The sequence below is a fragment of the Miscanthus floridulus genome, chromosome 1 (genome assembly GCF_019320115.1).
Source record: "Miscanthus floridulus cultivar M001 chromosome 1, ASM1932011v1, whole genome shotgun sequence".
In the NCBI taxonomy this organism is placed as follows: Eukaryota; Viridiplantae; Streptophyta; class Magnoliopsida; order Poales; family Poaceae; genus Miscanthus; species Miscanthus floridulus.
The window spans coordinates 201,310,419-201,326,488 of NC_089580.1; the positions used below are offsets into that span (position 1 = coordinate 201,310,419).

General features: G+C 46.0%; 1 protein-coding gene, 1 long non-coding RNA gene and 1 pseudogene across 2 annotated transcripts; 2 read left to right on the forward strand and 1 right to left on the reverse strand.

The window, feature by feature from the left end:
* Positions 1–3,124: 3,124 nt before the first annotated feature.
* LOC136450458 (riboflavin biosynthesis protein PYRD, chloroplastic) lies at positions 3,125–5,791 on the reverse strand. The gene is made up of 3 exons (XM_066450902.1): positions 5,356–5,791; positions 4,186–4,484; positions 3,125–3,882 (listed from the first exon to the last, which is right to left on the reverse strand). The coding sequence occupies exons 1-3, from the start codon at positions 5,656–5,658 to the stop codon at positions 3,294–3,296; spliced, it is 1,191 nt and encodes a 396-aa protein (XP_066306999.1). The 5' UTR covers positions 5,659–5,791; the 3' UTR covers positions 3,125–3,293.
* A 754-nt stretch (positions 5,792–6,545) lies between these two features.
* LOC136509276 (peroxisomal membrane protein 11-1-like) lies at positions 6,546–9,003 on the forward strand (annotated as a pseudogene).
* Positions 9,004–13,901: 4,898 nt separating this feature from the next.
* LOC136509287 (uncharacterized) lies at positions 13,902–14,723 on the forward strand. The gene is made up of 3 exons (XR_010772304.1): positions 13,902–14,028; positions 14,148–14,227; positions 14,661–14,723. It is a non-coding gene; the product is annotated as an uncharacterized lncRNA (long non-coding RNA).
* The last annotated feature ends 1,347 nt before the right edge of the window (positions 14,724–16,070 follow it).

The following is a 16,070-nucleotide window of genomic DNA, read 5'->3' on the forward strand; positions in this document are numbered from 1 at the left end:
GGAGGTGGGCAGCAGCAAACTGGTTACTGGATCTGCAGGTAAAGAAAGCAAATTTGAAACGTTCCCCCTAGTGAAATTTGAAGGCAATGGATACTAATCTGAAATAAATGGATATTAATCCGAAGGCACATGACAAATAGCCTGTAATTTTTCCTTGTCTTTGAAAGCCTTTTGGTGATGATATTTTTTTTTGACGCAAAAACGGGGGGGGGGGGTTTCCCCACGGTGAAAAACTTTTATAAACAAAGAAGCAACAAAAGTTTGGAGAGATACTTACATGGGGGAGAAGACTACTGTACAAACAAAGAAACTCTACTGAAGGCAAAGAAGATTACAAGGCATCTAGCCAGTGACCAACTAAAAATCTATCTGCATCCCCTATACGGTGTGCTTGAAGGGTAGCCTCCTCGTTGAAGTTTCGAAGCCATCTGTTGAAACAAGCCATCTTGGTGATGATATATTGATATCAGCATTGCACTTTTACTATTTCAGATAAAAAAAAGGGCAATTGGTGATATTGAAACAATCACAGCATAAGCAGAAAATGCACATATCTAAAAACATGGGCGTGTGCCTCTTTGTTGTAGGATTAAGCATATTAGGTAAGGTTAGTCAATACAGAATGCTTTGCTTTCCTGAGAAGAAATTTACAGGTCCACAAAGGATTATTTGCAGCAAAGCAAAGGTAATTTAAACTACTACACAAAAAAATGACTAAATCGGGTCCAGATGGTAGAATTCATGCATGCTATGTTTGAGAAATCAAAGCTGGTTTTCATATGCCAGAACAGATAGGCTCATATGTACAACTCCAGTGTTACTGGAATCGAGCAATGAACAAACTGAATGAACTTGGTCTGTCCAAGGACACCAAATGGGGCAACCATGTTTGAAATGCAAGGAATAAAGAACCATGTTTCAAAATGTAGCCTCTCTGATGTAGCCAACCATTTATATACATAATAGATTTTTTTCCAATGGAAGCTGGGCAGTTGTATAGACTATAATTCTTAGCTTACATGGAAACTTGACACAACGATAATTTAAAGAGGTGATACTAACTCATCTGAATTGAAAAATGGATATGATACATCTCTGCTGCAAAGCAATAAACCACTATTTTGTAAACGTTGGATTTCTCTAGGATGTAATCCCCAATGACTGAATCAGTAAGATGGTTCCCAAATGCATGATAAACCTAAAATCAATTTATGTGTGCAAAACAATCTTAACTGCATTTCATCAAGCATTTTGCAAGATCAACAATTCCTCTGAGCCACCATCATAAACCCACGGTAGAAGTAATACAGTGCCCCCATGTAACCTTGCTGTAGCGAAGTACCCTATCCTCGGAGCTAATCACCCATAGGCACTTGCACAGCTTGGACGGGTCGAGCTGGGATACTGGGAGCGGGGACGATGGGGCTGGGGTGGTGGCCAGCCCAGCGATGAAAGGTCCTAGACCTTGATGATGGAGATCAGGGCGACGGTGTTTCCTTGAAGAAGAACGAGCGCGGTCGACTCGAGCGGCGGACGGCGCTTGACGCTCGGTGTCGCATGGGTACGGAATACTTTTATATGTTTTAGTTGGAGATAGAGATTTTAAATCAATAATATTTTAAAGGGAAAAGCCAACGCCCGGACGGGGGCTAGCGTCCGGACGCCCGTGCCACACGCATGCTTCACGTGGGGTCCCGCGCCGCTCCGTGTCTCATGCCCGCTCCGTGTCCCACGCCCATTCTGTCTCGAACTGCGCCTGCACGGTTCCCGCACCTGCCGCTCGACCCCCTCTACACTCACGCCCATACAAGCGGCCAAGCGGATGGGGTCCACTGCAACATGTGCAACACCAAATCCATTTTTGCAACATCTAGAGGAAACATTTGCAACATACGTCCGAAATAGTTGAAACACTTGCAATATACGTCTGAAATACGAGGGAAACACGTGTGTAGCCATTGTAAAACATATGCAACATCTAGATGAAACACTTGCAACATGTGTGAAAAAATCTAGATGAAACATTTGCAACACAAGTGTGAAACATATGCAGCACCCAAATAAAACGCATGCAACATCCGTCTGAAATAGCTGAAACATTTTGAACAGACGCTTGCAACATACGTATATAGCCATTGCAACGTCCCGATCTACTTTTGCAACATCCACATAAAACACTTGCAACATACATATGAAACACCTGAAACCCTTGAAACATAAGCTTGCAACATGCACTTGCAACATCCGAGGAAGGAAGGGAGCGCGAGGTACAGCCACTTCGGATCTGGCCACTCTGGATCTCGTGGTGTCGCAAGCTGTAGTCGAGTGTCGCGGCGGTGCTAGCGTCGACAGCGGCCACCACCTCCTGGTGGGGAATGGCGGCGTCGGCAGCATCTCGACGCGGCGTAGGACGGGGCACGACGCGCAGGGGCAGGGGGCAAGGCGCCACGAGGCAGAGTGGGTGCGGCGGGGGATGGAGCACGGCGCGGCGGCAGACGTGGCGTGACTCAATGCAGTATGGCGGCTTGGGATGGGCGGATGGCACGGTGAGCCGTGACGAGCGAAGCGAGGAGTTGGGGATTTCTGATGGCTGTCGCAGTGTAGATGGAGTAGACAGAGGAGTGAGCGTAGATGGGCTTGTTGGGTCGGTCGCTGTGCTGGAGCAAGCGCGAAGCAGAGCGTTCGGTTTTTTTAAGATTCTCAGCATTACCGTATTTTTAAATTAATGTATTATAACTTTTTCAAATCTAACTGTTTAAATCAAGCTGGATAGATTATTTTAAAATATTAATTTTAGAAAGGTAAAAATAAAAAAGCTTGTAAATCGCACATGCACGACCAAAAGAGTAAAAAAAAAGGAACTAGACTGGGAGGAGAAATATTAATTTAGAAGTGTTTTAAAAGGTTTTTAAAAAATGCAGCTTGCAGCTCGCCTGGAGCTGGGAGGAGAAATAGCAAAGCAACTGGACCTGTCTGCACGTTCTACTCCAGCCTGCCGTGCCATTGGCAACTGCAGACAGGGAACGTAGTTGCATGTGTGATCGGAATAATGCACGGTACCATTCAGATCACCAGACGTTTGCAGACAGGGAGTATCACAGGGCACCGGTTTCATGTCAGTAAATGAAAGACGGATGGCATTGATTTTCAACTATACTATAAAACGAACCCCACATGGCTCATGGCTCTGCAGGTAATGGTTAAAGTGCAGGGCTATTACAGGACTATCTGTTTACACGAGGGAAAACAAACAATGCTGCCATAGGGACTACCAATCTCCGACAGAAGAGAGACTACACATAGCCCTCCAGCAGCAAACTCCCATTCACCTCCCTGTGCTCCAAGTTTTTCAACGGGAACGATTGGCTGCCACCAAATGCCAGGTTGCTCAGCCCTTCGCTCGCGAGCCAAAAAGGCAGGACCTCCACGACGACCTTCTGCACCAGCTTGTCCTCCTGGAAGTCGTTCAGAAGCGACGCGAAGCTTTCTCCGGCCTCTCTGAAATCCACCAGCACGCTGCAGAGCCCTCGCTGTGCAAGAAGTTGGAGAACAGACTCCAAGTCTATCTGACGAAGGACTGCAACTTCAACTCCTGCTGGCTCCACGGTGACAGGACTATCAGCAAGGACTATCACCTTCGATGCATGCTCTTCGCTGAGAGATGGGATGTGTAGTCGGGAATTTTCACCCTGTGCTACGATGATATAGAGAGGTTGATTTGCACCGGCTTCGCGCGACAAAGGTAAGCTCGACATCTTGGCCAGGTCACTTGAAATTATGACTCCATCATATTCTTTCATCAACTGCGAGTAGTACCCACCTGACTGGTCAGCTCCCTTCCCAATATGGTTTGTGACAATTCCATTCATTGAGAGTGTAGCTCTGTTATTCATATAATAACAAATAAATATCATCACGAACATTGCACATGGTACGCAAATGGTCCATAGAGAACATTTTTATACGCAGACAACAACAATGAACATTACTACTCAAATAGATGAAGCAATGGGCTATCAACAGTCCTCCAGACCACAATTAGTTATAGGATCTATCGTCCAACTCACATTTCAAACTCTAGAAATGAACTGTACACTGTCTATTTAATATTTCCTTCAGAGCAAATGTGAACACTGATTTAGTAAAGTTGGAAGATTAGGAAGATACTTGGAGTTGGATATTTACCTCAAAGTTGCAAAAGCCTTCCCGGTGAGCATACGATGGATGTAAGCCTCGTTTAGTTTGCGGCATAAAGCTTCCTCCACACCCACTCTCACATTTATTCCAGCACCTTGGAGTTTTTCAATCCCTTTGGATGCGACAATAGGATTTGGGTCAGTCATCCCCATAACAACTTCCTTTACTTTTGCATTGATGAGTGCTTCAGTACAAGGAGGGGTTCTCCCATAGTGGTTGCAGGGCTCCAAGCTAACATAAGCCGTTGCATTTTCAGCTAAATTACCTGCATCTCTCAGTGCAAATACCTACACATGATTTTAACACAATACAAGGTTATGATGTTACGTAATGATACTTTGTCAATGTATAAGCTCTTAAGCCAACATAATATTAAATACTTATAGTGTAACAATGCAGGATTAAATATAGAAATGTGATGTAAACTGTTTACAGGAGAGAATCTTCAAGGAGAGTCGACTAGCAAGATTCAGCATCCACTGTCCCTCCCAAACCAAATGATTACACATTCTTCTAGAACCTTTCTCACAAAAAAAAGATGTTGTCACTATCCTCCTCGTACAGAGCTTGACATTTTTGTTCTTTAGAGGTTAATGTAGTGTTGATGGTTGTTTTTATACACCATGATGTTCACAGCTTTAACATAAAGTTTAGTGTTTTACAGCATCATAAAGAAAGGAGATGAGTGCTGGGATACAAGGTACAAGCGACACGCACAAAGTTTGACAAAGATATAAGCAGGACAAGACTAGTCGCTTCCCCTAGAACATTGATAGCTAACCAATGGATGATGGGTTGTTTTACAAGCTTTACTTGTTGCGGTAGACTAAAGTTTCCATTAATCTTCATATACTAGTATAAGCACTTTGTTCTGTGCAAACCAAAAAATAGCGTTTACTTTCCATAATTGCATAGAGTTGAGGTTTAATGAATAACGTGTTTGGTGTCGAATGTCTCGCTAGCTAAAAAGTTATAACAACTCGAATAGTACAGTTTTGCTTACAAAGGACAATGGACATACTCTTGAATGATGATGCCTAACAACATGGCCAGATTCCGTTGCACTTTATGACGATCACCAAACAACCTTTTCCCTTCCCTTTGTGAGAATAAGCATCCAAAGAAAATATTGAAAAGCGAGAATGGAAGACATGCTACCTCAGCATGAGGTTGGCCGGCTTTGGGGTGGAATCCTTCTCCGACGATGCGGCCGTCGCGGACGATGACGCAGCCCACCATAGGGTTGGGGCTGGTGTAGCCGGCCGCCTTGCGCGCCAGCTCCACGCACCGCCGCATGTAGTGGGCGTCCAAGTCCCCCGCCGCCTGCGCCTGGCAGCGCACGGCGCGCCCGCCAAGGGCCCCGGCCCCGGCCGCGAGGCGGGCGTGGGTAGGGGAGGCGAGCGTGGCGGCGCGGACCGGGCGCTGGGTGAGGTGCGGGCGCGAGACGAGCGAGGACGCCATGGGCGTGGGTGGCGAGCGGTGGCGAGGGCGGCCGCGTGTGCGCGCGGAGGGTTTGGTTGGGTTTGGGACGGTTTGGTTGGTTGTAGGTCGGAGGGCGCGCACCTTTCAACCAGCAGCGAGCCCACCCCCACGGCGCCACGCGGCCCCTCCGCCGCCGCTGCCGTCACCTCCCCATGCGAGCCGCGCCTAGCTCCCGTCACCCTCCTCGTAGGCTGCTGCCGGCTTCCGCGGCTCCACCCCTCCGTCCCCAACCGCCGCGCCGGCCTGGGCACGCCTCTCTCTCTCTCTCTCTCCCGGCCCCCGCCTTCGGCCTTCTTGTTCGACACCGTAATTGGTCTGGCTCGCCGCGTGCGCCGCCGGCCGGCCACCGTATCCTATCCCGCCGGTCCACCGTTCGCTCACCCAATGCGGCTGCCGCGTGGGCCGCTGTCGTCACGACCCTGGCCCGTATCGGCCCATTTACATTACATCACTTGTTCGATTCCGGCCCAGACAGACAGTACACGTCACTAAAGCGAGCCCGGACCCAGCAAGTGGCGCAGTGAGGGTGAGTGTCGTGAAAAAATTACAAAATGACGCTCGAAAGATTGACTCATGTGATGATACTCGGGTGGATGATAAGTTGATCTATTGACTCCTTGAATGTGATGATACTTGGGTGGATGATAAGTTAATCTATTGACTCCTTGAATGTGATGATACTCGGGTGGATGACAAGTTGATCTATTTGTGTCTATGAATATAGGTCTAGTATCAAATCTGTAAAAGACCGATGTTTCGAGTGCCATTTTTACAAATTGTCGCCTAGCGGACGTACCTGTCATCTCATCTCAATCCACACAAAATCGAGTGGCGCAGTGAAGTAGCCGAGGAACTCCAGGACTTTTGCTTGGAACGGCTCGGCTGACACCAGGTAGCGGTAGCCGTCCCTCCTCTATCCAGTATCCACCTGCCCCTTCACTTGCTTGGTCTCCCAGTTCATCTCTCTTTCATTATTTCCCCGGTTTCATCTCTCCTGCGAGAGGTAATTGCACTTTCCTGCATACGTTTTGGTTCGGTTTCAGTCATGTTGCAGAGTTTCGTTTTCGTTGGTCCAATCCAATGGAGGATAGTTAGGCTACTTCAGAAGTGATGCTACGCTAGTACTGATGCGATGGACTGATGCTTCGGATGCTTGGGTTCATGGTTGTCTGCACATTGTCGCACCTGCTCTGCTTGCTTTGGTCACCGAAACTTCACCTCATAACCGAAATAAGCGTCACGCGTTGAAGAATGAAGATTAGTGTCTTGTACATATACGATGATATGCTATCGCTATAATTTTCTGAGTTGTTGAATTTGCGCGTCCGCTTCTCGTTGAGGACAGGAAGATGAGCTCGTTAGATGCCACACGAGCTGAGCTTGGCCTCGTTGTTCTGTACCTGAACAAAGCCGAGGCTCGGGACAAGATCTGCAGGGCGATCCAGTACGGCTCCAAGTTCGTAAGCAACGGGCAGCCTGGCACCGCGCAGGATGTCGATAAATCGACCACCCTGGCTCGCAAAGTTTTCCGGCTCCTCAAGGTCAGTCAGATATGATTATCTTCTGTCCGTAACTCCGTATCAGTTCAATTGTTCTCGGTGTACCAGCACGCAGCTGATGCTTGTCTAATTGCTTGCTTGATGTTGCATGTCCAGTGGGTGAATGATCTGCATGCTCTTATCAGCCCGCCGGCTAAAGGGACTCCTCTCGCCCTCGTCCTGCTTGGCAAGGTAAGTCGTTTATTTACGCGCAGTACTGTTCATGAAGAATTCCTTCGTTTTGGAAAGGACAGTTCAAATTAACCTGCGGGTTCTTCTACAATTGCAGTCCAAAAATGCGTTGCTTTCGATGTTCTTGTTCCTGGATCAATTTGTGTGGTTAGGACGAACAGGGATAGTCAAGGTATGTTCAGATGGAAAGACTTGGTTGGTTGCCTTCATCAACTGCATAGTGTATACATTTTTCCTTTTGACAGATTTGTTCTTGCTTCCGTTGGTAGAACAAGGAGGCGACGGACCGCGTTGGCAGGATATCCCTGTACTGCTGGATGGCTTCTTCTGTCTGTGCAGGTCTAGTTGAGGTATATTATATTACCTATTTACATAGTTTCTTCGCATGCTTATGCTTCAAGTTTTCTACACCATGTGAAAGTACTGTTCGCTTGGCTGAAAAGCCATGATTGAAAGTATTGTTCGCTGATTTGTTGTGAGAGAAAAACACCGTAGAAATGGCTGATAAGCCATGTTGATAAGTTCAAGCAAACAGGGCCGTACTGATTGTGTGTCTGCAACTTTTCAGCTTGGAGAGCTTAAAAGGCTATCGAGATCAATGAGGAAGCTTGCAAGAGAGCTGAGGAACACAGATAAATATGGGGTACATATATACTTTCGTTTCTGCCACTGACTGATCATACATGAGGGCATGGAGTGTATATATGCAGTTAAATTTTCCGCCTGTTTAAGTGTTTATCATGTGGCCATTTTGCAGAATGAGCAGTACCCAAAACAAAATGAAGCAGTCAGATGAACGGCTCCTGGCCCTGGTCAAGGCGGCCATGGACGTGGTCGTGGCCATCGGCCTTCTTCAGTTGGCGCCCAAGAAGGTCACTCCAAGGGTGACAGGAGCCTTTGGGTTCATCACCTCGCTCATCTCCTGCTATCAGGTAACTTCTGCCTCTGTGTTGTCGCGGTGCATGTGTTGTTCAGGAATGGAACTGCAACGCTAATGTTTCGTGTGTTGTATCTACAGCAACTTCCTTCCCGCGCTCCTGTGGCCAAAGTCAAAGTTTGAGTAGTGTCGCCGGCCTAGAATAGTACAATAAATGAGTCAACGCTGGAAATTGGTCTCTACTTCAACAATGGATCGTACTACAATTTTATATTCGAGTATAAGAGCCTGTTTTAGTTGCACTTCATTTTACAAAATTTTTCAAGATTTCTCGTCACATCGAATCTTTGACGCATGTATGAAGCATTAAATATAAATAAAAATAAAACTAATTACACAGTTTAGACGAAATTCACGAGACGAATCTTTTAAGCCTAATTAGACTTTGATTGGACACTAATTACCAAATAACAACGAAAGTGCTACAGTACCATTTCGTCAAAAATTTCGCCAACTAAACACTTCCTAAGTCAGGCCATTTTTTTTTAAAGAAGAAGACAAAATAGAACACCACCAGTGATTGCACGTCTGGACTTATCAGTGTATCTTCTCTTTTTGCCTAGCAGTGGACATGTACGTAATGTTTCACATGGTTATGTCTTTATATATGCTCGTATGGGGCTCCTAGTCTTCCAACGTGGATACTAATCCTTACTATGGATATTTCTCGGCTTCTTTTTCTGGGGGAAAAAGGCACGAATTTCTCCAACATGTGGTTTGTGATTGGCTACATAATGGTCAACCATTAACCAAAAAACAAAAACGATTTTAAGAGATAACCTCTCTAATTAATAGGGGTGGACACATCTAGAGACCGCCTACATAAATGACCAGGCGACCTCTAGTTAAATGGCCACCTTTGAAAATTGGTATTGACAGAGATGGCCATTTGAAATCTCTAGTCTGGTTTTGGTAATTGAATGCTAACCATGTGGACTAATGCTTTCATTGAGTATGTTAAGCTAGGGTCTACTTGATGGATTTGAGCAAAGCTTGAAGATGATGAAGATGTTGGTCATGACCACAAAGCAAGTGTTCAACCTAAGGAAGAAGCTGTGGAGCTGAGCAAACCCCAAGGCAAATGTATATTGTTAGGGCTTTGTTTTTGCCGGCCAAGGTGTAATAGAGTGCACGATCGGGTTTATAATAGATAGTCGTACTATAAAGATGGGAGCTCTATGTGCACTACTTAATCACCACCGGATCCACTACAACAAAAATGATTTTGCACAGCGTTCCACTTTTGCACTCCGTGGCGGGCTCCTATTTTTGCCCGCTGCGGTAAATCCCATGATTTACCGCGGCGGGCATTTTTTATTTACCGTGGCGGACGTCCTATGAGACCTGCCTCGGTTAAGGCCGTGGCCCAAAAGGCCCAACGAAGCTCGATAGCCGTCTTAACATATAAATACGTAGTCTTTAGGGTTTCACTCCCAGTCTCCCTTTCTGCCTCAGCCACTCCCTCCCACCGAAAGACCGAACAAGTCCGCACCTCCTTCCCTCTCCTTCCGTCGCACCCTCTCCGTCGTCCCTCGCGCGCACCTCCCTCCCTCTCCTTCCGTCGCACCCCTCCATCCCCGTCGTCCTTCTCTCCTTCCGTCGGCAGGGCGCTGGTGGCGCCCGACTCCGGTGGTGCGCACGGAGGCGCCCAAGGCGGTTCGCGGGGCCACGGCGGGTCGCGCAGGGCCACGGCGGCGCGCGGGACGGTGGCGCGCGGGGCGGCGGCGCAGGTCGCGTGGAGCCACGGCGGCGAGCGGGCGGAGGCGGCGCGGTGCGCGTGGGCTGGCTGCCTCCTTCCCCTTCTTCTCCGGTGTCGAAGCGGATCCACGGCCCAGATCCGGCGACAGCGGGCCGCCTCCACCACCGGCGACGGCGGATCTGGCGGCGCGGGCAAGATCGAGGTAATGGCACCGCCGTATCCTCTACCTCACTCTCTTTCTCCAACTCTCCTAGCTCCTCTCCCTCACTCCCTCTTTCCTTCGTCTCTCTTTCCATACAGGGAGGTGGATCTGGGAGGTAGAGGCCGGTCTTGCCCATCTCCGGCGGCAGCGGGGCCGTGGCTCTCCGATGCGGGGCCGACTGGATCCGGCGTGAAGAGGTGGAGGCAATCGGATCCAGGGACGATGACGGTGACGATGCGAAGATCCCGGCGGCACTAGGGTTGCGGGCTGGGATTGGACTCGCTGGCGGGCTCGGGATATGGGCTCGCCGGTGGGCTTTGGGTTTTTTTTTGTTTTTTTCCTCAGCTTTACCGTGGCGGACGTTCTAAAGTGCCCGCCGCTGCTAATAGGTTTACTGCAGCGGGCACTGGCACCCACCGCGGTGGATTCACGATTTACCGTGACCTTCTCACCGCGGCGGACGCGTTTGCCCGCCGCGGGAAACCAAAATTGCCCGCTGTAGTTAAGCATTCTGTAGTAGTGATCCAAACCCCACATCATCGTCAGTTCTGGCCCTCGGCGGTGAAAGTCATTGGTGATATGAACGGTTATCACCGTTGGTTCACATCACCAACCAACAGTGATGAAGGTTTACATAAATTCAAAATTTGGGCCAAAAAACAACAAAAGAATCTTTTAATCTTGGAAGCCCCCAACAGTCAGCCACACGATAGCGCGTAACAAGTCAGAAGTGGCCCCACCAGTCGTGATGATGGACTATCACCAACGGTTCGTTTACCAACCGGCAGTGAAAAGTCATTTCAACATTGGTTTGTAACACGAACTGACCGTGATGAGCATTGTTGATAGTCACTAAACACCATTTTGACCATGAACATTGCACCTAAAATGAAGGTATAATCAACATCATAGTATGTGATGACCTTTGTTTTTAATTAACCTAGTTCCACTTGTACTTAGAAAATATTTGAATGCAGGAAAATTTGATCACATTTCATCAAAACAAGCACAAGAGGCAAGTGCGACATGGCAGGGCCACTAGGGGCCACTTGGTGGGGTCGGCCGACCTAGCCTACCAGCCGCCACGTCAGTGATCCAACCCAACCCAAGGAAATACAATTTGAGCCAATTCCAACTGCCGGTTTGATAGCGGTTTGATCCAAAGGCTTGGCTGGAGCTGCTTCCAAATGATCGAAGGGCCTACCAACCGGTTTTAGACATGTGATCAATTGCCAAACCGACTTGGAAACCAACAGACTCTCTAAGCCCGTTTGCAAATTTACTCGCTGTCCATTCCGTAGAGATCGCTGGCTAAATATGGACAGGTAGTCTCGCTCGATATCGGAAAATACCGCACTTTCCGCGCCTCCTTTCCGCACGAGATATCTCCCTTCCCATGCACCTTCTGCTATTCCTGCTTCCACGTACATGTGTTTACTGAGGCTGTTGGAGTACACATATCTTTTTTAGAAGATTTTATTTTAGAAGATGGATAAATTATAGACTTGGGAATCTATTTTAACTAACCTCTTGAAGTTGCTCTAAGTAGTCGATCGAGTGTCTGAGTATTAGCCGAGTAGCTGAGTGAACAATATTTTCCTAGGTTAAGTGACCGAGTGGCAATTGGCCAGGTAACTGGCTGAGTGGTCAAGTGTTTGATGAGTTCCGGCTGGTCGAGTGTCCGAGTGCATATAGTACCCTTATTCCATTATGTACATGTATATAATTCCAATTTTTTATGCATAATACAATTGGATCGTCAGCTACTATTATGGGATGGTAGTTGCTATAGTTTCAGTCAATATTCCTTTTTCATAAACTTTATGTTTTATCTTTCCAAACAATATAATATAAAGTCATATATACATATACAATATATATAATCAATTCGTGCAAGTTACATCTATCTCAAAATTGGTCAAATATATAACATTATTAAAAATGATCATGATGTTAAATTAATGCTTTGATCAATTTCTATTAAATAAATCCAAATAAATTGTAATGGTTTTTAGGAATCGAAAACTAAGGTTGACGAGCCGCCATCAAACGCTGCACATGCTGGCCGATTGTCATGACCGCGGAACTTGCTGATAGGCTGCACCCATGCCCCCCCGTCAGAGCAACTCAATCACCGTGAAGGTGGGTACATGCTTGAAAATTCTCATCCTTTTTCTTCTTCTTCTTCGGCTTAGCATATTATTGACTGACACCTATTGGTCATTCCACATCACTAAGGCATTCGGAGCACTATAGCCATCCTCATTTTCTGTAGGCAATGTATAGGACAACAAGGTTGCTCCAGATGTGAGATGTTGTTCATCGGAATACCGGGAGAAGATCATGATTTGACTGAAGTAACAAATATTGTTAGTAATCTTATGTTTTTAAGATGTGGTTTGTATATTTTTTAGCCTTTGATTTTATGCAAGATACGACATCTATTGTAATGACAATTTGGACAGCTTTTTTTCATAGACATGTGTATGTCACACGTGCATGTCCATTAGTCTACAAAAATAAGCTAGCCTTTTTAGATCCATTTTTGTACAGACTAAATTTACTAACAACCTATACGATTTTCTAGTATAAATGGAAATATATACTTTCAAGAATTCCATAGTCTAATTTCATAATTTTTGTACTTCATTTGGACATTCATTTGTATTTTACAAAACTGCACATTCTCTGGAAAAGAATAAACCTAATAAAATACCGGGAAAATGAAAAAGACCATTCTAGCCTAACAGGCCCACGTCCTGGCCTAACAGTGGCCCATATATAGAGATGCAGACGGCGCGGGTCACGCTATGAGCCCGCTGGGCTAGACCACGCCGCGAGCGCGAGCTAGCTCGCAGGACAGCCCGCATATCCAAAACGGGTTTACGCGGCTGATAGACAAAGCCCAACGGCGCCGTTCTAGCCCATCACGAGTGATGCAGCAAAGGGCGCCGCCACCACCACCGTGGGCGACTGAGCCGCCGCCGTTGCAATCTCCACGCGCGGTTCATCCTCCGCCACCGCCATTGCCACGGGCGACTCCGCCACCGCCGCCACAGCTTCCACGGGCGGCTCATCCCCTTGCCACGGCCATCGCAACGGGCGGCTTCCCACAGCCCAGATCCCATGGCCCTAGCCCCATCGCCGGCCATGGCAGGGCAGCCGTGGTTCCTGCTTCCTCCTCCTGACGGTTCCTGCCACCCGTCCCACCTCACCATCGTCGCCGCCGCCGCCAAGGCCTCAGTCGTGGTTGTGCGTGTTCCCTTCCATGCAAGGCAGCAAACAAACGAGATTGCAGCCGCCGCGAGAACGCCGCATGCGTAAGCGGCTGAAAACGGGCCACCGCAGAAGCCTGCCGCAGAACGGCGCATGATGTTGTAAGGTAGCCATTGTGCTTTTCATGACAGGATATCATTTATATATTTTGCCCTATTGCATCGGTCTTGATTCTAAGGCTACTGCATTGTTAATGAAAAGTCTTTGTTTGTCTTTACTCTTTGTTATATAGTTTTCTCTACTCAAATATATTCTGCAAAGATCATTGACTGAGTGGTGAAGCATAATTTCTCTAATTGGGTCTACTTAAGTTCCTTCAATGTTCAAACGCTTTCAGACCGGGCCCCATGTTCTGACAAAGGGTATCACCGAGGGTTACAAGTTCCTAGCTGCTGGGATGAACGCCATGGATCTGAGGCGTGGTACCTCAATGGCTTCTGATGTTGCGGTCGTAAACCTAAAACACATGGAAAGAATGATCAGTGACTCAGAGGAAATAGCCCAGGTAACTATTGGACCGCAGCAAATCAAGAAACTATAGAGATTTTTTACATGTCTGCTATGTTATCCCTAAGACATTTGTGCTGATTTGTTTATATCACTCAAAGGTGGCTACTGTATCAGATTACTGGCGAAGGGGAATTAGTGAGCTAATTGCAAAGTCTATGGAGAAGGTTGGTAATGAGGGGGTTATCACCATTGTTGTGAGTACTCTAAACAACTTAGCTTGCATATCTAATGCATTATACCAATCTTATCGTCTCCGTTTATCTTTTAATCAGACCTGAAGGTGTCGAGTGAAGTAAGACTGTCACAGATTTCGATTTGTTTCCTGTACCGACAGTTTTGCTAATATATTTATGTTTTGGGGCTCCAAATTTTATTTTACACACTCCCATATTGCAGTCTTATACCCACCTTAGGTTGTTAATGTGTTCAATTTGTACATATTTGCATTTTCTGTACACCGCAAGGGATTGTTATCATCGGGTTTTTGTTTTTATAATTAGCTATGCTGGGAGAAGCTTTCAGTACCACATTTTCTCATCTGGGAATTTGTTTCTAGTAATTTATATTTTGTTTATGATCCATGAATTGCCTGATATGATGGCAATACTCTCCATAATGACCTTGAAGTTGTGGAAGGCATGAAGTTAGACAAATGTTACATCTCTCCATACTTTATTGCCATCCAAAAGTGTAAGTATTTCCTTTGCTTTCTTGTTGCTTTGTTGCACTATCTTTAATTTATTTTGATTATATCTTTATCCAATTCGTTATAGGAACTAAATGATCCCTTGATCAAAGTGGTGGAGTTAGCTAAGAAGGTATTTGTTTGCTCGTTTAGTCTCACAGGCTTATGGCTGAAAATGGTTTCTTGTGACTTCAATTGTAATCTAATGCACAATCATCTATTTTTCTGCTTCGACAGAATAGAAAACCTCTGCTTATTGTTGTGGAAGATGTAGAAAGTGAAGCATTGTATACCTGGATTACTGACAAGCTTTGTGGACGTGTTAAGGTTGGCTTAGCTCTCTTTATGCTTTCTTGCTCGGATTTTTGTACAGATTTATTTAATCAAAAATCAAAAGCAGGTCTGTGCGATCAAAGCTCCTGAATTTGGGGGGAGCAGGAAAGCCAATTTACAGGACCTTGATGTCCTTACTGGGGGAGAAGTAAGTCATAGTGCTATTTCTTTGCCTGTGTCACACTTATGAGATGAACAAAGTCCTCATTCACTTTTATTGTTTTTTTACATCTCCTTGAACTAGGTTATAACTGAGGAACTTGGGTTGAACCTTGATAACTTCGAGCCTCAGACGCTTGGCACCCGCAAGAAGGTACATATTGTGTATTTTGGTGACTATAGACTGTAAATTCAATACGACTAAACTGTCAGAAAGTATTAAATAAATACCTGTTTGTAATGTAGTTAGGTGATTACATGATTGAATATTGCGAGCTATTGATACCTCCAGAAGGCTATCTTGTGTGTTCTGTTTCATGCCTTATGAAACTATTTATTTTCTTACATCCAGTCAAGTGTTTGAATGCAGGTTACAAATCTAAGGATATTACCATCATTCTTGCTGGAGCTGGGGATAAGAAGGCAATTGAAGACATGGTGGATAAGGTTGGTTCTATCCATTTAGTTTCTATGAGGCAATTTGAACATTATGTTATTTGTTCGTTGCTATAAAATGCTTCTTTTTAAACAGCTGAGATGATTTGATATTAATATTAAGATGATCAATTTATTACCTTGGGTTCTTACATAATGTGTAAATTAACTGGCATGTATGTATTATTCAGTTGGTATTTTAGTTTGTTATTACTGTGTTGATAACAGAAGCGGCATGACATTTTAGTATATTGATTTTCCTGGCTTGCTAGAGTGAACATTTTTTTTTCAATTTTCCTTTAGATTGATGGCGCAAGTGAGCTTGGTGAGAAGGATGGAGTGACTGACGCACAAAATTCAACCAAAGCTGTGGAGGGTACTATCGATACAGGACCCACAGGATACCCCGCAAGGGAGAGAGAAGA

Bases quoted from the DNA above. Each gene is read 5' to 3' on its own strand.
- LOC136450458 (XM_066450902.1), bottom strand. From the start codon at position 5,658: ATGGCGTCCTCGCTCGTCTCGCGCCCGCACCTCACCCAGCGCCCGGTC. The intron at 4,485-5,355 runs GTAGCATGTCTT...AATCATGTGTAG, and splicing joins CCGGCCAACCTCATGCTGAG to GTATTTGCACTGAGAGATGC. The intron at 3,883-4,185 runs GTAAATATCCAA...TATGAATAACAG, and splicing joins AAGGCTTTTGCAACTTTGAG to AGCTACACTCTCAATGAATG.